The 24,211-nt window shown below is 42.2% G+C and overlaps 1 protein-coding gene across 1 annotated transcript in view; it reads right to left on the bottom strand.

Moving 5' to 3' along the window:
- Nucleotides 1-15,615, bottom strand: part of ARID5B (AT-rich interaction domain 5B) — a 173,426-nt gene extending 157,811 nt beyond the window's left edge. Inside the window, exons 1-2 of the mRNA XM_010957934.3 lie at nt 15,502-15,615; nt 14,820-15,074 (exon numbers count right to left, since the gene is read on the bottom strand). Coding sequence (XP_010956236.1) covers nt 14,820-15,074; nt 15,502-15,522 — 276 coding nt within the window. The 5' untranslated portion in view covers nt 15,523-15,615. The remainder of the gene's footprint in view (nt 1-14,819; nt 15,075-15,501) is intronic.
- Between the last annotated feature and the right edge of the window lie 8,596 nt (nt 15,616-24,211).

Below are 24,211 nucleotides of genomic sequence, written 5' to 3'. Positions count from 1 at the left end.
ACATCCCCCAGCCACTTTAGCTGGGACCCTATCCCTTTACATCCTTTTACTGATGCTTTTTGCTTTTTAAAAGAACCTGGCATCTTAGGATATGGGAACCATCACATGTCTTAAAGGAGCTGGCCTGGACTACATTCTCTACCACCACCGAAAGAAAAGGAAGAGGAGATGACAAGGAGGTGACACAAATTTCCAAATTAGTGGTGTTCTGAAGAATAGGAACTAGAAGAGGCTTTTAAAAAATAGGGGGAAAGTGAGGGTATTTAAAATAAATTCAATGTTGTGTACATTCAACAGACCGACACCAGGTTTCCTGGAGGTTGCATCATGAAAGGGGAGGGATCTGAAAGGCAACAGGTTTGAACTTTCTTTGGCACACTCAGATGGGACATCTGAAAGGTAGGTTTTGTCTCATGACTCCCATCTCATTTTATTTTCTTGTGGCTGATGGAAGAGATGCCCCTCTAAAAGTCCTTTAAGACCCAAATGAAATAGAGCAGAATGGATTTTAGGGTGTCCCCTTCACAGTGATTGGAAATCTCAAACATGAATCAAAAACTCTGAACCTAAACACAAGAAAAATCTCTTGGGACAGATGGAGAACCAGGAAGCTTATCTCTATTTAAATTGATAATTTTCTTAGTTATTGTTTTTTCAAACAATAGTTAATAATCCAGTGACTCAACCAATAAATTACTTATTAAGAGGCTATTAACAGTCTTAGCACCATGACAGACTTCAGGGAGGCAAGATTTGATCCCTGAGCAGGAAAGGCAGGGTCTAAAACTAGCTCTGCTAAAGGCCTGGGTCTATTATTAGCCAGGCCAAAGTGTGGTGCTTCTTGCCCATATAAACCTCCTTTGATAGCCACAGCTCAGCAAGATCAGTCCATTTTGCAGACAGGGAAACTGAGATCTCAAAAAGATTATGTAATCGACCAAGATGACAGGTAGTTACTAATTGGCAGAGTAAATATGCACATGTGGTTTCTACCAAGCTTTAAGACTGAAGAGTTTATATTCTAACTAGAAAGAAAAAACACACATGTGAAATTATTAATCAGCTAGGCCTAAAGGTTCAAATCCAAACTCACCTGCTAGACAATCCAAGCTCTGGTCTGAGTCAGCCTCATTGTCCACCAGACCCCTGTTCTCCTGCAGAATGCAGACCATATCCAATAGTGGAATGTCCCACCTTCCTATTTGCCTATGGCTTCACCCACCAAGGATCTCACCCAGCTTGCATTCTCAATCCTCAAAAATCTCCACCCCTGAAAGCCCTGGGTATTTTCAAGAGCCTGATCACAAGCTCCTCTTCTCCAAGCCACCTTCCCAATATGCACTTCTTTCCTCCCACATCTCAATCCCTGTACCCTTCCTGAGGCCTAACTGTGGGTCCCAGGACAGAGCCCAGTTCTCTTGACCATCCATTCCTTCCATTCCTCCAGACTCTGGAGCTCTGGCCGGAGAGCATGGTGAGGGCTTTGTCCACTGGTCTGCCCCTGCTCCTTTCTTTACTGCCCCTTTAGGACCAATAGGTTCCTTTTGCTCTATTATAGAAAGGGGGCCAAAAATGAGAACGTTTTAAAAATTGCAATAATCCACAGCTTTGCACTAGAGAGTGCAAGGTGGCAGCCTGTGGGCCACATCTAGACTGAAGACATGTTTTGTTTGGCCCACAGTGTTTTTTAAAAGATTGTATGGACCTGCCAATTAAAACCACACAAAAATCTGGCTTTCTGGCACCCCTCTTGAAAATGGAAAGGTCTGGAAATATCAAACAACATTGCTACCTCACAATGATCTGCAGAACCTAATGAACTACACTGAGGTGAGTCACATGCTCCCCAGTTCCCCCAAGCATCATACTATCTCCCAGACCCAGCTCAGTCCACGTTGTCCTCCCTGACCAGCCCCCTGGACATTTACACCTGTGCCTCTTCTCCAGGCCCCTTTCCCTCCACCTCCCCACTCCTCCCATCCCACACCGTCAGTGGAAGACATCACAGAGGAGGTGGCTTGCAAGCAGGACCCTGACAGATGACCCCAACATTTGTGCTATTTTACTTTCCAGAGGAAAACGTCTGCAAATTTCACACCCCTTTTCTGATATAGCCCCTGTGTCCCTGTCTTGTCAGCAGGACAGGGCAAGGTTTCTGCCTTCTGTGTTCCAGAATCAAGACAGGTTGAGTTCCCATTCAGTGTCCAATTACCTGATGAACGAAACCTGGACAGGTTTCCTAACCTCTCAGGCCTCCCTTCTGCAAAATGAGATGACTCTAGAACATACCTCACAAGGTTATGATTGTGAGGAGTAAACAAAAGGGCCCTATGAAGCCGGTGGCATCTACTTTTACTATTAATTAATATTTTAATTTATTAACAGTAAACTTTTTAATATCATTTCAGACCAGAGGTCAGGCTAACATTTTCTATAAAGGGCCAGGTAGCAGATGCATGTTAGGCTCTGTGCATCATACGGTCTCTGTAGCAACTACTTTTTCAGCTCTGCGAACTGTGAGAGCTGCCAAAGACAATTTGCAAACAACTGGCTGTGGCTATGTACCAATAAAACTTTATTGACAAAACAAGCAGCGCACCAGAGTTGGCCTGTATGCCTTAGTTTGCCAACCTGTTTTCTACTTTTCCATAGCTAGCCAAATAGTGTAAATCAGCTCCGAAGATGCTATGTAGGTGCCTCCTGTGGGCGTCAGCAGGCACCTCTCACCTGTTTACAGGATTTGCCAAGATTAGGCTCAGCCCAGAAATCATTCTGAAGGGAGGATTCTCCCGCCGCCATGTCCTGCCAAGAAACCTCCCAATCTTCACCAGAATCTCTTCAGCCCTGATTTCAAACGTTATTTCTCCCAAAATGCCTCCACAGACCCTCCTGCCAAGGTCAGGCACCTGTGCCACAGGTCCCTGTTGTTTCGTTCATCACACCCACCGCGCCACAGAATCACCCTTTCGCTTAAACCATTGTTCCACAAAGCACGCCTGTGCTCCACACCCAACAAAAAGCCCGCAAAGGCGGGACTGCCTGGTTCCCTACCTGTCTCTCTGGGGCCCAGCGCGGCCGGCGCACACAAGCCATTGCAGCGGGACTGGGGCCGAGTCTCCTCTCCCGTGAAACTCGTGAAACTCGCGAGAGGTGCCCTGTGCTTCGCGTGGTTGCGGGACTTAAAGAGCCCGGGCACAGGTGCTCCCTATTATTACCAAATTATCTGAGTACCCGTCAACAGCCAATTTGACTGCAGCTTCCTCGGCAGCAGGGTAGCAGCTTTCAAGAACCATATGCTGAATAAATAAATGAAGGACCAAAAGAAACTTCATAAAGGCTCAAGGAGAGAATGGGTCAGGATATAATGAAAATCCCAATTTTAGTTCTCAGTAGATTCTGAAGTTATAGGGGGACATGGAGGTCACCTGGCAGAAATAAGGAGAACCTGGTGTTTTCAATCCTGGCTCTGAGGCTTACTTATATGCGAGCACGGGCAAATTAACACCTCTCTTAGCTTCAGCTGCCTCAACTTAAAGCGTGGAAATGTCACAATAGTACCAACCTTAGAGGATTTCTTTGAGAATTAAATGAGTATTTAATTTCTATATTAATATACATGCAATGCCTGACACTAACAGCTACTCAACAAACAAAGAATGTTGTGACTTCATTGAAAACAGTGTGGATGGAAATTTTGCAAATGGTTTTGGAAACAAAGTTGGGATATTTTCTCTGGGTTGTGTGTTCATAAAGATGAGAAGGAAAAACACTCTGGAAGAAGGACGTGTGAATGTGGTTCTAAGACTCAAATGTATGGAGATGGGTTTTCTCCAGTTTGGATAAATCAGTCAAGCTGCTTTTTCCTTCTTACTACAGGAGAGTAAGGTCTATGAGAACAGACATCTTTATCTGTGTATTAGTCACTGTGAGAGAATTGGCACGTAATAGGCATGCAATAAACATTTCTGAATGAAAGACACCATCCACGAATATCAATGGTGGTAGAAATGCCAATTCTGTCTATCACCAAGAGTGCCATCTTGGCAGGCTTTTCTTAAATCAATGTAAATATCCCTATCAGAGGGCCCTCCTGGTTCCAGAAAAGAATTTGGAAATGAAGGTAATATTAGCCTAGGAGGAACACTGCATCTCAAGCCTGGTTTCTGTGTAATCACTCACCCTTTGGGAATTATCTTGTCTTTAGAATAAAAGCCACACTCTCCATTAGTGGTTTTATAAAACTAGATGTCCCACAGAGGCACCATCTACCAGTGTAAGACAGGGCACTGGAATGACCCACCTGAACACACCCATGGAAACATTTGCCTGCCTTTTTCAGAGTGTAAGAGAGCAGCCCCACCCCAAAGCAGCAGAACACTGTGCCTGAGGGACTGGGTTCTTGTTCTGCTTATCACTCACTAGCTCTGATCACATGCTCAATATTTTTCTGAGCCTTAGTCTCTGCATCGATTAAATAAATGGGGCTGAACTTATTCTCTTGAATATCCAGTGAGTCTATTAAAATGTCTGTGGCCTTTTTCTTAGCTAACCATGGCAAGTCTTCTTGGTCATCTTTATCAACAATGCCAAGAGCTGCCCGGCCAGTCCCGTCTAAAACCACACGTGTCTGTGCAGACACAGAGGTGGAGGGACCAGCTACACCCACAGACAAGCCAAAGTTCCAGCAGGAGGTCTCAGAACGCTATCACAATCTTCTCTGCATGGGACCCCTTCACTGCGTATCAGCCACCCTCTTTCCACAATGCAAATATCTAATCAGAATGTTGCCAAAGTTGGGTCATCACAGAAGAAAAACAACTAAGCCTGGGCCCGTCATTGAGGAAAGTCTCAGGACCAGGTAATGAGTGAGAACATCTGTATTCCCTGGTACAACATCCGGCTAGTTTGCTTTTTTCCAATAGTATTCAGAGCTGAGCTCAAACGAGATGATGGCACACAAAGTTTGGACTAAAGGGAAAGCAGTATTCTGTCAAAAAGATTTCCATCTCCAGTGTTCCACAGGGAGTGAGGGGCAGGCCTAGTGACAGTAACTGGATGCTAACTTGGTCTGTGATCTCTGTAGCATGCAAGGCTTCCCTTGTGGGAACATACACACACACACACCCATGCATGCATATCTATAGATACAGACACATACTTGAATTTGTATATATATGTACATAATTTTAAAGCCTATTCCTCAAGAAGAACACACAGAATTAGCACGATTAAATTATTCACACTTAGTTCTTTGTCTCCAGTTATACTGTGTTCTTTTGTGCTGGTAAAACAACATGTGCTTTAATTAGCAAATATCTGTAAATAATTTACTTGCTTTTCAAATACAACAGAACAATGGGGTCGATTTTCACATACATTTACCCAGCACGCATCCTGGGTCTTCAGCCAGACTCTGCCATTGTTCCGTAACTATATCAAGCTGCCCAACTCTTGCTGCCCTCCTTGGTGGAGGGTGGGGAGAGGGGGCTAGAAACCCAAGTTCCATAAGCCATAGAAGCAATTTTGCAAGGCCCTAGAAGGCAAGTACATAGTGGGTCCAGCCCAAGCTAAAACAAACTCTTATGATCTCCAACCCTGGAGCCTTTCTGCAAGGAACGTGGGAGGGCATCAAGAGTGAAGGGCATTGGAGTAGCGGCTGCTGGATGCGGGCGCTCTGTGGCTCCCCTGCCCCACCGACCCCCTAACAGCATGAACCCCAAAAAAGAAGACACAACGTATGAGGCCCAAGAATCACAGAACCTCATGTAGGCTCTGCAGTGTTAAACTGGGCGCAGCGCACAGTGCAGAGAAAGATGTTAAATCAAGTGAGAATGACTGCTCTAGGACTGGAGGCACTATTATTTTGAATAAGATTGAAAAGGCCAGAAAAAGCAATTCAAAAACATTTCAATTATGTATTTCCCAGAACTACATCTTTGAGCAACTAATGCAAATGTTACCACCACAATAAAACTTCTTCCCGCATAAAAGCATATAAAACAGGTTGAACAGCATATACTTTATATATCATATGCATATTTTTGACTATTAATAAAAAATTCAAAATCTATGTATGCTTTACTCTCCTAAGCAATACAGTAATTATGATTAAGGGACAGGCAGCACAAAAAGAGCCAATTTGTCTTACTCGTGCTCAGGAATACTATTGTGTAACTAAGCAACTAAAGACAAAATATGGTCTAATTAATTCACTCCTATGCTTATTTAAAAGACACAATTAGAACATTTTTATTTTCCAGCCTGCACAGTAGCTCAACATGCTTGAGGGTGTAGAAAGCAAAGCCTATTATTCTCAAAGACAAGAGTTTAATGTTTAGTGCCACTGATCAGGCTTGGAACTCAACTGTGGGGAGGAGGGATGTGTATCACAGCCCGGGTGTGTTCAGAGTCATGAGAAAGATGTTTATGAGGCCACTAGATTGACTACCAACATGTGGTATCCCTCCTTTTTCTCACTGTGGCTCAAGGATGGAGCTGAGACCATGAACTTGATGGTCACATGTGCAAGGACACCCACCCCTGTGCATCTATTTATACAGCCACACAGATTCTACAAAAAATTCATGCCATTAAACCACACGGCCTAGTCTGTGTGATAAATGTCAAATATCCATCTTTAATGCTGCTAACAGTGCATCTGATTTTCAAAGCAGAATTAATTTACGCGAGTGTGTTCTGGAGACAGATGCCATTAGCATGATTCTAAAGCACCCTTTCAATAATCATCATCATCTGCACATTTGAAATGTGTTGTCAATACAGACACTCATGGTCCAGGATGTGAGGCATGCTCTTTGAAGGCCAAGGCCCGGGTTCTAATCTCCAGGAAGGCAGCAAAGATCACGGTGTGGCTGGAAAAAGCCATCCTTGTGTAAGGGCACAGCGGCAGATTTTTCAAGAAACGCAGGAATCTGTGACCACATTTCTGAGAGGCAAATGAATCCTCAAGCCAACAATCGATAAATTTGTTTTAAATTTATTTGAAAGCCAAGCCAACGGGTAATCACTAGCTACAATATTATTCTGAGTAGAAGATGGCAAATATCCAACCACACTGGCTATAAAAAATGACAAGTGAATGCATCTGATTCCAGCAATTATATTCTGGATATTGGTTAAAACTAGACTTTGATAAATGAGCCTGAGTCATGTATCACTAGATGCCACTCTGAACAACGGTATGCTTTATTGACAATTAATAACTGAGCATTTACATGTATGGACTCATGTACTTCATAAAAATAACATCTCCTTAGTATGTGCCTGACACTTTAAATGTCAAGAGAGGTTTTAATTGCTTACGACTTTGACTCGCTATCAAACACATGGCCTAGTTAAGACCATCAGTCTGAAAAACATGCTAGTTCACAGGACCCGCCATCCAAAACTCAGGTGAGAAGTGACTCCTTTTCCCTGAAGTCTCATCTTTTCACAGATTGCCAAAGCCCTGACTTTTAATGCGCTAATGGCTGAAGTCTGGAAAAGTACTTAAAGAGATGTAGATGCTGGCTCTAGTCTGATCATTCAGTCCCAAATATTCACTGATTTCTTTGGTGAGTTTTCCTAAAACAAAACAAAACAAAACTTTTACACTTCTTCACATCTTATGGTGCAAAATGACAAGGGTTTCAGCAGAAAAAGAAAAAGCGTGAGACGGTGCTGGAGCTGGCCCCCAGGTGAATAACAGATCATAAGCCCCCTGCCAGAGAGAAAGAAATTGGGCTGAGCTTAAAGAAAGGAGGCTGGGGGAAAGAAAGCATTTTAATTATGTTATTCAGTCATTCAACAAATACTTGGTAAAGAGCACTACATACTGCAGGGAGACCCAGAGATGAATAAGGCACAACCCTCTGTTTCTGAGACCAGCACTACAGTGGGGAGGGGGAAGAGGGAGTGACAAGGCCAAAGAAAAGAACACAGATAAGCAGCCCATTAAGCACAATGTGCAAAGTACGTGGGAGGTGAAAACCGACCACTGGACTGTAAGCCCCCTGAGGGCAGGGATGCTTGTCTGTCTTGTTCACTAATGTATCCCCAGGCCTAGACTCTGGCACAAAGCAGATGCTCTACAAATATACATGGAGTGAATGAGACCTCAGAGGTTCAGACAGCACTTCCCAGCTTCCAAAACAATCATGAAAGGCTACAAGTGATCTTAGTTAATCTCTATTTTAACTAAGAGACACAGAGTCTGACAGCTTTCCTATAACCAGCATCTGTCTACAGGGGAAGACTAAGAGCTTTTTGAGGGCTGGGCCAATCTCCTTTAACTCTGTATCCCTTGCCCAGAACCTAGTAGGTCTTCAATCAGATCTGAGGAGTTGAATACGTTCCTTTCCCAAAAACATGTAGTGAGCCTTCCTTTGAAAACATACTGCATTTATTGACAGCACAATTCACCAACATATTATATAACATCTTATATTATTTTTACATGTTTTGTAAAAATGTGTTGATATCATTTCCCTGTCAAGATTGATAAGCTTCTTGAGAAGAAGGGCCATATCATGAACTGTTTCACATCTGTCTCTGCCCCTAGCAAAGCACTGAGCACGTGGTTAACACTCAACAGGTGGCTTTTACTAACTCAAGATAGATGATACCAGCATTGGGTTCTTAACCACATACCATATAACTTAGTACATTCTACTGATTCTCCAATTTTGATATCCTAGACTCAATGCTGAAACAGTTTTGTATATGTAAATTTTTTGATGTTAATTTTTTGTGATTAGTGCTTTTTGAAGTATAGTTGATTTACAATGTTGTGTTAGCTTCTGGTGTACAGCAAAGTGATTCAGTGTTCTTTTCATTATTCTCTCCTATTGCAGGTTATTACAAGATATTAAATATAGTTCCTTGTGCTGTACAGTAAGACCTTGTTGTTTATCTATTTTATATATAGTAGTTCGTATCTGCTAATCCCAAACGCCCAAGTTCTCTCTCCCTGACATACTAATGTTAAATTATTTCTTATATTACTGGATCTGACCTCAAACCCAAGTAAGAAAGACAAAAAGGTATGCAATCACACTCCTTATTTCAGATCAACCCCATAGGCCAGGGGTCAGCAAACTTTTTCTGTAAAAGGCCAAAGAGTAAGTATTTTCCTCTCTGTGGGCCATGTTGTCACTGTCACAGTGACTCAACTCTGCCCCTGTAGCCTGAGAACTGCTGTAAACAAGATATAAACAGTCCAACCATGTTCAGTAAAACTTTATTTACAAAAGCAGACAGTGGGCCATCAGATTTGGCCACCAGGCCTTGGTTTGCTGATGCTTGTCAAAGTCCAATAAATTCTCCCCACATAATTAATCAGTTCTCACCCTAGTTCTAAAGGGCCTGCCAGGTAGAGAATAAAGATACTCCTTCTCTTAGCTCAAGATCATTACTAAAAATAAACAATAACTATTATAACTGCATCCAACACTTGCTGAGCTTGCATGTGTAGGTCCTATGCTGGCTGCCAGGCCCTGTTCATTATTATTACTAATTCTCCCAGCAGAGACCATTATATCCATTTTACAGATGAATAAACTGAGGCTCAGAAAAGTTAAAAAAACTGTCCAAGGCCAGTGAGGTCACTGAGGAGATCTAATTTCTAGAAAAATCAGCTCATGGATACAGACCAGAGACTGAGTGGCTATCACAGACAGAGCAAGGCCAGTCCAGAACCTCCAAAATTTCAGAATGTATCTGTGATACACTCAGGGAATCTCCTGAAAAACCCTACGGATCCACTGGATGGACAGCACACTTCAGTACTAAAATGTGGAGCCTTTTTATTTTGGTGACACAGCTAAATCCACCATATGGATTAAAGCCAGCCTACTCAGGGGTTACTGAATTGGCTATATGTTCTAGCAAATGAACCTAGATGCTGCCCTCTCATAGAGAAAGAGCTCTCTTTAGGAAGATCCATGGTAGTGGCTTCAAACTTTATTGAGAATTATAATACTAATATTAATGATAATATTGGGGGGGGTGGGAAGGGATAGACTGGGAATTCAAAATTTATAGATACTGACAGGCATATGTAGAATAGATAAACAAGATTATACTGTATAGCACAGGGAAATATATACAAGATCTTGTGATAGGTCACAGTGAAAAAAAAATGTGACAATGAATATATGTATGTTCATGTATAACTGAAAAATTGTGCTCTACACTGGAATTTGACACAACATTGTAAAATGACTATAACTCAATAAAAAATGTTTTAAAAAATGACAATAATAATGAGTCAACCATAATAGAAGAACTGACTATGTGCCGACCTCAGCTGTAAGCAATTTCCATGTATTAACTCATTTAATCCTTAACATAATCCTGGGAATTTGGTACCCATACTTCCATTTGACAGATTGGCAAACTGAGGCACAGAATTTAAAACCTGCCCAAGATCACACAGCAAGAGCAAGGCTGTTTAAAATGCAGAACCCTGGACCCCAATTCCAGAGATTCTAATTTAATTAACTTCAGTAGGGGCTCCAGAATATGCATTTTTAACTAGGGAGGCTGGTGACAGTCAAACCACTCTAAGAAATTCTGGCTGCAGGGGAGAATCTGTAAGGCCCAGATGCGCTTGATTCTGACTCCCCAACATCACTGGCTTACTCATACACCTCCTGTTGCAGGGGACCAGCACACCTTGTTGTACATTCCAGCCCATAGCTAGGCAGGCTGAAATCCAAGCTCGCACACCACCTAAGAGGGTATACTGCCAACAGATTAAGCACTTGGCAATTTGAAAATGAATGTAATCAGAATTACCCAGTAACACAACCAATTACCCGCCTACTTTGCCATTTTCCTCCTCTGAAGAGCTACTGGCTGAATATGGCAATTGTAGGTAATTACTGAAGACGCTCACTCCCTGCATATGGCCCAGCTCTACGCTTTCATAATAATTCAAGACAGTATCATGATTAGACCCAGGAACCTCGACATAGACCTAAAAGTTATTATGTTTTTTATTTATGAATTACAAATACCTAAAGACCACCATAATCATAACTCTTTTCTTTTTATGTACTTTTCAGTTCATAAAGTAATTCTGCCCACATCATGCCTCTTGATATTTACAACAACCCATAGTCTTATTATTGTTCCCATTTTGCTGCTGAAGAAACTGAGGCTCAGAGTGTTGATGACTATTCAAGGTCAAACCAATAGAAAGTTACAGAATCAAGATGTGACTCTTCCTGGAATGCTTTTCCTCAACGTCACCTGTGACAGCCAGCACTGTAAGTATGTGAAGGCAGCAGTGATAGAAGCAGGCCAGTCATTATCATAATTATTAAAACTAGTAATCTTTGTTAATGATTATTAATAATAGTATTGAAATGTAAATGCTATTGTTACATATCACTGGCTAGCATTAACTGAACTTTCTAGAATAAGAATGGTTCTGCTACCTAAATATCTGGTGACCTTTAGCAAAGCTGACTGACAAGTCATAGTTTTAAATGTACAAGGAACTGCCCACATTAATACACACATCTAGAATATAATATGATGTATTTAGGCTCTAGTTTCAAGGGTAAGTTTCAGTGGGAAAATAAAGCAAACCTAAAGCATAAGAAGGCCCAGGGTCTAGCTGGTGACCTTTGACAAACCACATAACCTCTCCAAGCCTCTGTCTTCATCTGTAAAATGGGTATACAAAGTCCTGCCTTATCCAGTCTCACATAATAATTGCAAAGATCAGTAAGAAAATTCCCACCCCCCCACCAAAAAACCCTCTGCAAATTATAGCAAACCATACAGGGACACTATTTCTAATCTTGCACAATAATAAAATTTTCCTGTTTTTAGAACTGACGTCTTTATATTTCAAGAAATCATAAAAAGACAGAATAGTTTTCTTAAACCAAAAAAGCATACCGAGTCCTGGCTGTCCTTTCGAAATGGATGCTGATGTCAGCTCAATCAAGAAATTAACCTCCATTTGGTTACTTAAAATAAACTGTACTGGCTGATTAAATGTGCTGAACATTTTCTCCAAGTAACAGTGCACACCACCAAGAAACCTTTCTCTTTCAGTTATGCATTGCAAATGGCAAATGCATCATTCAAAACTATTTAAAATCAATAATAAAAATCATTTTACTGTATATAAACAAGTTAATAGAGTAAGTGAAAACAAAGCAAATGTCTTAATGAGAGGGCCCTGTTGCCCCCTCCAGGTGCCAGCAGTAAATGCTGGTTTCTGTAGGCTCTCCTCCAGAGGAGACTGCTGCTGCTATTCTGCTAATGAATGACTAACTTAGGCCAGGGGGAAATGACATCACCAGGGTGGAAAACTGATCTGCATTGGGAAACTTTCTACCTGCTTTACATTTGTCATAATTATTTTGCACAATGCAGGTGGCATTTGCATAATTTTGAGGCGTGTCATTATCTCAATTGAAAATTGTTTTAATATGGCTGTATAATTCACAATGACATCAGCCAAAGTCCTAATGAAATATACAAGTATAATCATACAGCTAATTACCAGCCGTGTTAGCATTAAAAAACAAATCATGCATAATATTAGACGATGTATATGCAGCTGAGGATTATAAATAGAGCCATCTCCCTCCGCAAACCCCCTAGAGTTTACTTTTAAATGGCAAGATTAATTTTCTCAGGTATGGCTCATATAGCAGTGACGAAATGCAAAGATCATTAAAATGGTTCGCTTACATTTCCCCATAAAGAATAGTTTCTTTTAAAAATCCTGTGTTTAAAAATATATCTATTCACTATCAGCAATTCTAAGAGGCAACCTTCAGCTAATATTTCTTTTAATTCTTAAATCAGAACCTATCATTTAATTACACAACAGAAATTAAAATTGGACTAAGTGGGGTCAATTCGGGGTCTTTAAAAATATTCCAATTTCAATTTTTTAAAAAAGCGTGGCCACAAAATATCTCATAAAACACTGAATAATTTCCTTCTGGGTTTAGTCAGAAGTCTATTAGGCACCAGCTCTTTTCTGGATATTTAATCCTTCCCTTTTCCAGATCACAGGCCATGTTGAAGTAATAAATTTGAAAAGCAAATAATAAGAAATCAGGAGGGGGAGGAAGACAGCTGCGCAGGAAAGTTGGGTCGGGGGAAGGGGCCGTGCTAGACCTTGGGAGGGGAAAAGAGCTCAACCTGTTGGTAGGTTGCAGGATTTTTCACAGTATTTCCAAACAACACCTTTGTAAAATTGCAGGCAGACGTCGGGAAACGTGAACATTTAAAACCCAAAGCTGGCCGGGAGGGTGGAGGAAGGGGGGGGGGGGGCTGGAGGGGGGGAGGCGTTAGGGAGAGGGTGGGGCTTATTTCCGAAGACGCAGATTCGAGGGCGAACGTTTTGACAAACTCCAGTAATTAACCGGCATAGACCACTGATGGGTAATTCGATCGATCCTGGGGAGGAGTGAACCGGAGATGCCAAAAGTACAATCAACTCCCATCAGACCAAAGAATTCTGGAAGGACTGGCAGGCAGCTTCGAGCTCCGGGATGAGTTAAACGGAGAACCATTCATTTAACAAAAAGATCCTTACACCTACCACGGAAGCTCGAGAGCCTGGCACAGAGCTACTGCCCTCAAAAGTCTGAGTTTGATTACCCTGCTCTAGCTTGGGCAACACAAAGCCTTGCCAGGCGGCCGTGCACCCACCCACCCCGCCACGCCGTGGATACAGCCTCCCCAAAATAGTTAGCCCGGTAGGTACCACGGCGCTGAGGTCGGTCAGCTGACGACAGGAGCCCGCAGAACTGCGGTCACACATTAAATGACAGAGCCGAAGAGAGACGGCCGCCCTGGCGCCCGGTGATAGCGGGCTCACCTCGGGCGTCCTCCCGGGAGCGCGGCGAGCGCCCCCGCGGCCGCCCAGAAACGTGCCGGGGAGGCTCGGTTCCTCCCCACCCTCCCCGGGAGCGCCGTCTGGGCACGGAGGACGCCGGACCCTCAGGGCCAGTGGGCGAGCACACACCCCTCTGCCCTTCTCTCCCCTGTCTGCGTCCCACACATCCCCAAAGATCGCGCTGGAAGACGTCCACTTTGCGTGGAGTAATTGAAAACTAGAACATCAAATGGCTTGTCGGGGGGAGGGGGTGGGGACGAGAGATAGTTGTTAATGCTTAACGTGTTTGTGCCGGTTACACGACCGCTTTGAAATCCGTCCGGGCAGATCTGCAAGTTATTTGAATGTATTATTCCAGTACCTGTCATTTATCACTTTATTCAACACGTCTTTGCCAACTCAATAGCTTTTGATCTCACTCTGCCTCCATTTCGTAATTTCCGCCCTCTTAAACATATCAAATACTTACTTTAAAAAAAAAGTGAACAATATCGAAACCCACCGAAAGAAAGCCACCCATCTCCAACCGAGCAAAACGCGAAGGTAAATTTTCAAAAGGCAAAAAATACAAAAAGCATGTGATGTTCAAGCGGCAGTAGCTGGAGAGCGAACGATCACACACCACACACACACACCACACACACACACACACACACACACACACACACACACACACACACACACACACCCTTGAACAAAACCCTTCTCGAACAAGTTATTTGATCTTGACTAAAATCAGCAGTTGGATGCTCTTTGTAAAGCTGACAGCCAAACTCTGACAATGGCAAAATACTCGAGCCCCAGCTAGTGGCGCTACCCCTTTAAAAAAGGAGTCGATCCTGCTCGCCTGCAGAAGTGAATACAGTATTTTCAAGCTTGCCCTGTAATAAGCATTACTAGGGAAAAAATAATAAAGAAAGAAGAGAGGGAGATACAAGTTTATCACCTCGCCATGGTCGCTATTTCTGCCCTGGGGAGTGTCTTCTGGGAGGAAATAAAGTTTAGAGCTGGATAAAAGTTGCCGGCTGGTCCTCTCTTCCCACAACAGCTGGAGCTCCGCTATGCAAATCGGATCCTTTGGCGTACATCTTACAAAGAAAAAGTCGCCAAGGGACAAAATTCTTGGTTTGCCTTCAAGGTGGAATTGAAAAGCCTTGTAGAAAATGTAAGGTCCGTGCAAGCCACACGGTGAGCCGACCCACTGCAGGGGAAAAAAAGCACCAAATAAATAATGTAGCCATCAGAGCACAAACGTCTATTCCCAGACACATTTACACACAGACATCCACACTCTTAATACAGAAGAGCCAACAGATATAAAGCTGGGTAGAAAAATAATAGAGCCCACAAATTTTCTGCCTCCCTTAAAAAAAAAAAAAAAACAACTCCGGCCCCCCCCCCCCACGCCCCGCCACCTCTCCATCTGAGGCGGTAAAATTACATTATGTATGTATGATCAGTGCAGGGATTTTTTTAAACAATAAAAATGATTTGGGGGGATGCAGAGGATAAAAGTTTAGTGAAAAGTTTGTGGGGGGTGTGGGTGGGTGCAGAGGTGTGGGTGAGCTGGGGGGCTGGGGGGTGCCGGGGGGGTGCCGGGATCGGAGGAGCGGAGGAGAGCGAAATACCTGGAGTGAGTTGGGCTCCATCTCGACGTTCTGAATTGATTGAACTCAACATTCTCTCCAAACTTGTTGGCTTGAATGGATTGCATCAGGTCCTGGCAGGGAAAAACATTCTCTGCCTTCAGCCGGCGTAATGTCTCAATATAAAACTAAACTCTTGCCTCCCCTTAGGCACCAAAATGATTGAAAATATGTCCCAATATTTCTCTGACATCTCAATTTTCAGCTCCTGCCAAAACTGTGTATGTTTCCTTCCAAATGTGGGTTGATCAAATTCATAATCGGGAGAAAGGCTCCGTCCGATCTCGGCGGGAAGCGGATGGATCAAGGCAAGAAATGTATAGGGAGGTTTGTAAAAATAAAATCTACCCTAAAACTGTGTGAAGATGAGATCTCCCTCTTCCCATTCTCCCTTGTCCGGGGGTGTCGTTTGATGCGATTTTTGATAGAGACTAGAGCTAGCGAGCTCCGCTGTGCATCTGACAGGACCTGCTTGTATATGTCTAATATAAAGAACATTTCCTGCAGAGATTCCGGGGCGCTGCTCCTCTTTCTAATGCTCCTTAGCAGATTTGCTGTTATTAGACATGTAGATTTGTTTGATAGTTAAATTACGCTTCCTCACTGCCATGTTTTCGAGAACTAATCTGTTAAAATTATCTTTTGATGCCTATTTACATGGAAGGGAAAAGTGGGCTATCGATTATATAAACATATAAATATTAATGCATTTGTTCGCTTCGCAAAAAAAATACTCAGAAAAAAAAAGAACAGAAAGACAAGTGAGCAGTGCACACACATCTCAGGGTTTTGCAAACAATATTGAACGGACAGCTACTGCATTTACGGACTGGAACAATAAACGATGCATGATAAATCAATAAATGCGAGCAGCGAGTCTGCTCAGAATATGAATTCAGGCTCCCGGTTCTGCGTGTGCATTCTTTAATTTTGAAGTATATACACTAGTACGTGTTTACAATGCTGATGGACGCCAAGGGCGCTCTCAAATGATAATGTGTTTATATAACCCAGCGCTACAGGAATAATATACCAACTCCTACCCCACCCCCAACCCCTCCCCCGCCAAAAAAAGGGAGGGGAGCTTCCTCAATAATAGTTTGAAACTGAAAAAATCCATTTGCAAACTAGTTAAATACAACCAGAAATTAAGCTGTTGAAAACCGGGGGCATGAACGGTAAGACAATAAAGGTTTTAAATGTGTATATTTATTGTTCTGGAGCCCTGGAGCATTGCGAGGTTTGCATGCACGGCTATTATGCAAACACAGAGAAACTTAAGAGCGACAGAACAAGGAACAGGCAGAGACTGCAAAGCCCTCGCTCGCTCCGACCCAGCTGCCGGTCCTCCGCCAAGCTAGATTGCATTTTCGCAGTGTTGATGTAAAATGGTGTACTCGCTTCCCCCACGCTCCCCCACCCCCTTCCCCGTTCTCCTCCCACTCCTTCCAGTATACTCCCCTCTCCTCCGGTTTTATTATATTGGCACCAATCTTTCCAAAGTGGGTCTGGCATGCTAAAAAAGTAAACATGTACTATATGGGGAATAAGGTCTGTATAGTATGACAGTTGAAACTTGATCTGTGATAAAATTACAGGATGTTGAAATTACTAGTAAGCTATTTTTAACGCTTTCGCAACGTTTCACCTCTAGTCACAGCATCTAGTTGAAACAGGATTACTTTAATGAAAATTATATTCACATGGCTGAAGTTAATACACCCGGCACAGCACAAATGCCTCATATTCAGTGATTTGAGATGGAAAGACCCTCTGTGTGTATTTGTATGCCTTTTCATAAGGTCTGCCCCCGCTGCAGTAAGAATTAGGGCACTTAACATTATCCAAACCACATTTTTGATTCAGAACATGGGGAAGTAATAAAAGGCAAGATCTATCTCGTTTCTATACACACAGAGATAAACGAAAGAAAATGGCAGATCCTCCAATTACAATAAGTAATAAAAGCCCATGCCAAAGAGCCGGTATTCTGAAATATGTCGAAAACTATTTTAATAATTTAAAGTAGTATCACAACTCTGCACCATGAAGGAGGACAAAGTAACAATTCACAGCCTCCCATCTTTTGCATTAGCCAAATTATGACTTGCACATTACTCTTTAATTATCTTCCTTGAAATTTCATCTGATCTTTCTATTTTATAAACATGGGTTACAAAGAGAAATTACAGCTCTCTGGTACCCGCTCTCTCTCTTTTTAACTTTATGATGCATACTGCAGACATTTGATTAGAATAACCCATTTTGTTCATTTTTACATATGAATGGACTTGACTGAAGTGCATTTTACATATTTTTTTAATACATGAGAGATGCCTAAGACTTCAGTTAGTCTCTGTCCTGTTAGTGTAAATATATACATCCAGTTCGAGAAATAGTGTATTTAAAAACTTGAGTTGCAGTATTTTGACAAGATCATATTTGAGATCGACTCTGAGTCAGTTTCCTGTATGACCAATCCAGCAGCATTTATGCAGGAAACCTCAACAGAATGCCTGAGGGTATCCCTCGATTGTATATTAAATCTCTCTCTTAAAAAATACACAGCTCTTTCCAGCATCTAAGCAACTTCTGCTGGTTTTGGTGCTCTAAGTCTCTCAGGGTCTGTAAGGAACTTCATCTAATTAGAAAACCCTGCTTCTATGTCTCTTCAAGGTAGGTGCTGAACTAGGCTGCATGCTGCGTAATCTCTTCTCGTAAACTCCTGATAAGGTTTTTACGATGTTAACAATTGCAGGGATCTAGGTCTGAATATTTTTGAATATCTGCAGTCTTGTAATCAGATGAATGTTAAGTTTCAAAACTGAATCTCAGAGGTAGCTTCCCTCTCTTTTTACAGCACCAACACCACCCCCTCCCATGAACATAATAAAATCGAATAAATCAAACCTCTGGTCCAGTGTTGTGAATGGTTTTTAAAATTATAGATCACAATGGTGTGTGTTTACAAAACAAAACCAAAAACAAAACCCCTCTATTTTACCTCTTTAATATGATGCTTGATAGGCACCTGTAAATTATCTGTGTAGCAAATATCCATACAAAGAAAGTTTCAATTAAGATAAGGAGATTGTACTGAAACAGTTCTTTGAAGTAATGTAGTTAATAGCCTGTTTGATTTCTGCTTGTGAGAGAGTAATAACGTGGATTCAAGGCTCCATCAATCACAGAGCAGATGTAAGACTTGAGACACCGACACCCGGGGGAATAGAAGCAAACTCCTGCAGTGCAGGGTCCTTGGGCTAATGTAAAGTAAATACTCATAAACAGATTGAATGTTGTAAGAAGACAATCCATTCAGGACAGTTACAATCATGAAAGCAACTGCTTTATTTATCTATAAAAAAGCTTGTAGCTGGGACTCACTGTGTATAAAAGAAGAGTGGGAAAAAAAAGCAGTATATGTTTCTATGACACTATTTCTGGGCTCTTTCTTATACTGAAACACAGGAACCCATACCCACACATCTATATTCCTGCTGTTTTGCTGGCCCAAACCCAACTCCCTGTTTTAAGTTATATGGTTATTTGGTTTATTTAAAAGGTAAAAAATTAAAAATCATTCTCATCCCTCAAGGGGGTGGGGGAGCAGTAGACACATTTTTCAGTGTCTGTGAATCGTTTCATAAAGGATCAGGAGGATTAAATTAGTTGCAAAAAACAACAGTGACATAATTAGGCAGCTTGGACTGTAATAAACAGGATCATTAAAATAAAAAAGTGCAGTTTGAAGAAAGAAGGCAATCATTTCGAAAATCCAAAGCTCTCTACGCACCTCTGGGCCTCCCCCTCCCCCAAATTGCAAAAGACAACTGAAACATTTTTGACCTTGGCTATAATAATACTTCATGTTTTAGCACTTTAGTCAGCATTTTATCTACTAATTGCTACACACTACCGCATGTGGCTCGAATCTGCCACTGCAGCTTTCTTTCATTGGTGAGCGAATTGCTTGATAAAGACTGGGAATTGAACCTGGCTGTTTCCTTTCTTGCTCCCCGTCGCCTTCCTACCACCCCACCCCCTTTTTTTTTCCTTTCCCACCTTGAAGTAGCTGTATTTTCCCAGAAAATACCGTATGGGTCAGAACAGGAACCTTGAATGTTTCCCTAATCTCTTTTCACCGGTTAAACTCAAGCCACTTCGGCGATCGCGAGGCAAAAGGAGACGGGGCGGGGGAGGGGGGCGAATGAGGAACGAGTGGGGAGAAGCTGGGGGAGGGGGCGGGGAGGATCCTGGCCTGTTGGTGGACCTGATGCTAAGTGATTCTGCACATTGGTCCCCTGACTAGTCCATCGCTAGTTAGAAGTCCGTGGGACTCCGCGCTGCCCACCTGGGGACCTCGAATGAGAGGCTATCTCCCGTCTTGATTGGTCAGTAAGTGGGGTACAAGGAGGGTAGCCTCGGAGTCTGCAGACTTTTTCGTGGATTGAAGAGCCAGGGCTCTCTGAGAGTCAGCCACCGCCTAGTCCCCTCCCCCTTCCAAGCTGGCGCCATCATGAGCGGTGAGGGTGGGTGGCGTTATTAATAAGGCGGCCTCCAGCAGAGCAGGCTCGCCAAGTCTGTTCAACAAGTCTATTGGTTTGAAGGAGGATAAACCGGGTTATACGGGTCATTGCTTTCCAGGAGACCTCTAGTGGTCAAAGGTTGAGCTACATGTTAAATTTGGGCCTCTTTATTTGTCGCCTGTCTCCCCAGACTGTGGTGGGGGTGGATCTTCTAACTCTGTTACGTCCAGGCAGTAAAAGATGGTAACTTGGGGCAGATTTCTTGTGGACTTGAGGCCAGAGCCAAGAGAGAAGCAGGGGACTCAGAGAAAGGGATCTCCCAGGGAGGGGTCATATGATGCCCTTGTGGGCACTGGAGACCCCGAGTTCCTCTGCCCTTAGTCCAGACGGAGAATTCCTATCTTATCTTGATTTTCCTCCCCATTGGGAGATGAATCAAGTATTCTCGAGGAAGTTGGATTACATTTGCCCAAGCCATTTCCAGTTACAATAGCAATGCTGAGTCGATTTTTTCTAATTTGTCAATTAAAGCCAAGTCCCACTCCCTCACCCCAATCACAAATACACCCAAGCACCCCTTAATTTTCATAATTCATTGTCTTCAAGTGACCTTGACATTTATAGGTTATTTAGTTTAGAAATAACTAAGCTTTATTTTCTTCTTTTTAAAAATTCCATCCCCTGCAGTGGTATACGTATGACTTTTGACTACACTGTGACTTGTCCCTCTATCTGAAATGCCACACTGTTCCATCCCAGGTGGCCATGTCTGAGGGAAGAGACTGGTGGTGACTTACAGGCTCTTGTTCTTCAGACTCATTTGTGATCCACATACTAGTAAAGAATTTGATCAGATTGACCCCCTAGCGTGGTATTAAAGGGATGTCTGGAACAGCTATCTTAGATCATACTAAAATCAGAGGTCCCAGCCATCTGAGGTGATTAAAATATCTTGCCATACCTGATTTTTTAAAAAGTAGACAAGAAAATGTACAGACATGGAGTATTGGCTCCACTGGGGGACTCATATACTGCCAACTAAAAATTTCCCTGTGCAGTTTCAACTGGACGTTAATGATGCCTTGTATTTGGTGATTTATAACTTAAAATTACTTGACAAGCATTAAGTAACTCATTACTTAGAAGCAGAGCGGGTATGGTAGGTAAATCACTAGACTGAAAGTCAAGGGGCCATTCTTCACTGATTTTCTGTGTCTCCCTGTCCATGGCTATAATTATCTACAGGACTCAAATCCTAATTTTGGCTTTGTCAGAATTTCTCAGATAATTGTGGCAGAATTATCCAGACTGGTCATCTGCATAGTGGCATCCCCCTGCACTAGGCCACTGACCAAACCCATGGAAGTGCCAGCAAGTCCCTGTGCTGCCTCCATCTATATTTTGCCCTGGCCACATAGTGATAATTTCATGACTCGTTATTTCAGTTGAAATATGTAAATGTAGTAATTCACTAAGAGTGTCAAGAGATCTGAGTACTTCAGAGGAACAATAATACCAAGATACTAGAATAGTGAGATTATTTCTGTCCTTATCTCCAATAAGCTTTGGCCAAAATGAAATTGGGCAGGTTTTTCACAAAGAAGGTAAGGGACCAGATACACCTCAGTCAGGGGTTACACAAGGCCATTATCAAGGTGTGTGGAACCAGGGCTCATGAATTCCTGGGCAATCCCACTCCTGGGCATATAACCAGAGGGAACTCTAATTCAGAAAGATATACACATCCCAATGTTCGTAGCAGCACTATATACAATAGCCAAGACATGGAGACAATCTAAATGACCATTGTCAGATGGCTGGATAAAGCAGCTGTGGTGTATTTATATAATGGAATACTACTCGGCCATAAAAAAGAATAAAATAATGCCATTTGCAGCAACATGGATAGACCTGGAGAATGTCATTCTAAGTGAAATAAGCCAGAAAGAGAAAGAAAAATACCATATATCACTCATATGTGGAATATAAAAAAAGGAAAAAGAAGACACTAATAAACTCATCTACAAAACAGAAACAGACTTGCAGACATAGTAAACAATCCTATGATTACCAGGGATAAAGGGGGTGGGGAGGGGTAAAGTGGGAGTTCAAGATTTGCAAATATTAACTGCTATATAAAAAATACATTAAAAAACTAATTTCTTCTGTATATCACAGGGAACTATATTCAATATCTTGTAGTAACCTTTAATGGAAAAAAAATTGAAAACAAATATATGTATGTATATGTATGAATGAAACATTATGCTGTACACCAGAAATCAACATGTTGTAACTGACTATACTCCAATATAAAAATAAAATAAAATTTTTGCCAAGTTGATAGTGACAGATCTAATTTCGTTTTTTAATTTAAATTTTTAGTCAAGAGTCATGATGGAAACTGTTTAATACATCACTGAACATTTGAATTTTTTTCTTCTGTGACATCCTTGACAGTGTCAAGGGATGGCAAAATGTATTGTTAAAAGCATACTCTAGACTGATTACCCGAGTTTGAATCCATGTTCTATCTCTTTCTAGCTGTTTCATCTCAGGCAAGTTACTTATCTTCTCTGTGCCTTGGTGTCTTCCTCTAAACTATGGCTAATACTAGTATTTACCAAGTAAAGTACACGCAGGCATTTAGGACAATGAGCTACTGTTACTGTTTGCCTATTTTTCATGTGGTGTTTTGGACATCTTTAGGTGGATATGGTGAAGAAGGCAAAGTGGAGGATATGCAGAAGTGATATAAACAGCAGGCATAAAGGAACACAGAGTGTCATGCTGGCTCCTACATTTGAACCTTCCCAATATTTTCATGTGTTTTAAAGAGTGAAGAACAAGAATGGTTTTAAGCATTGTTTTCCACTTCATGAACCCCAATTTAGACCAAATGAAAAAAAGACTTGACAAGTTAACAACGTGTCGTTTTCTTGGTCTATGGAAGACACTGTCCACTGGGTCAAGCAGCTCCCAGGCTGTGCTGTCTTCTACCTGTTAAGCAGGTGTGGTGAAGCATGGCTACATTTGTCCCAGAATTCTATGGGCTTCAGCCTGGGGATCTCAAAGTACAAATTACATAAGATTACCCCTCCTCTCCCTTCTAGAGCACAAAGGGGAATTTTTAGAACCTACTTTTGTGCTCTAATGTTGTCCTCAGGTTTGGGTGACGCTGAAAATGCTCACAGTCCCAGAAATGTCATGGAGGGTCCAAAGGAAACTCAGGGCTCATCGAGTTGAATCTCTTCATTCAGAGATGGTTCTGGGCCACAACAGTCTCAGCAGATCCAAGAATGGGGACGCAGAGTGCTCGGGGGGGGGGGGGGCTTCCTAACTTTTGGAGTTTGGAGTCTTCCATGTAATTTGTTTTAAAGTGTTTAAAACCCAACCCCAACGTTGATGAGATTAGCTTAAGATGGAGGGAGAAGCCACAATTCCTGCAGTCCATTCTGCCCACACATCTTGTCTTCGAAGGACTCGAGGCACTTTATGAAAGTGAAATTCCATGTGTTTGATCAAACATCTTCTAATGACCGTCACCCTCTTCCTTACCCTACCAACGTCCCAAACCTGTCTCCTCAGAGCTCTGCCTTGTGTAAGTCACTCAACACCACTTCCCATCTCTGGGTCTCAGCATCCTCCTGTAAAACAAGGCTACAACCCTAAGAGATACCTCCCAGAACACACATGTCAGGATTCCATTTAAGCGCCTATAGATTGAATCAAAGAATCAACTTTCCCGAAGCAAAGTACTTTATAACATCAGAAATCACCACCCTCGTAATTACTATTGTTGAGAAATAGCCCAAGAAGTGCGAACAAATATTCAGCCAGGCACAGGATACAATGAATTGTACAAGGGCTCCTCACTTCCATACCTTGACAAGCTCGGTACACTCAAAACCGGTACTGCTCCCAAAGAGAAAAACATGGATATTAATTTAGGCAAGAGGGAATTTAAAAGATTGGCTTACCTGACTTTAAGAACAAGATTTTTCAACACTTCCAAGTAAAAATTTCGAAACTGTTTTTAATACCATCTTACCTGTGATGTTTCCCAAGCTGCTGCCATCCCTGCTCTTTCTCCAGGGTCAGGGCACCACAGTCCTTGGTGGCTGTACCCGTGATTCTTACCTCTGGTTGCACATTAGAATTCC

Source organism: Camelus bactrianus, chromosome 11 (assembly GCF_048773025.1).
Source record: "Camelus bactrianus isolate YW-2024 breed Bactrian camel chromosome 11, ASM4877302v1, whole genome shotgun sequence".
NCBI classification, from domain to species: Eukaryota; Metazoa; Chordata; class Mammalia; order Artiodactyla; family Camelidae; genus Camelus; species Camelus bactrianus.
This window is presented reverse-complemented; position numbering and strand designations above follow the sequence as displayed.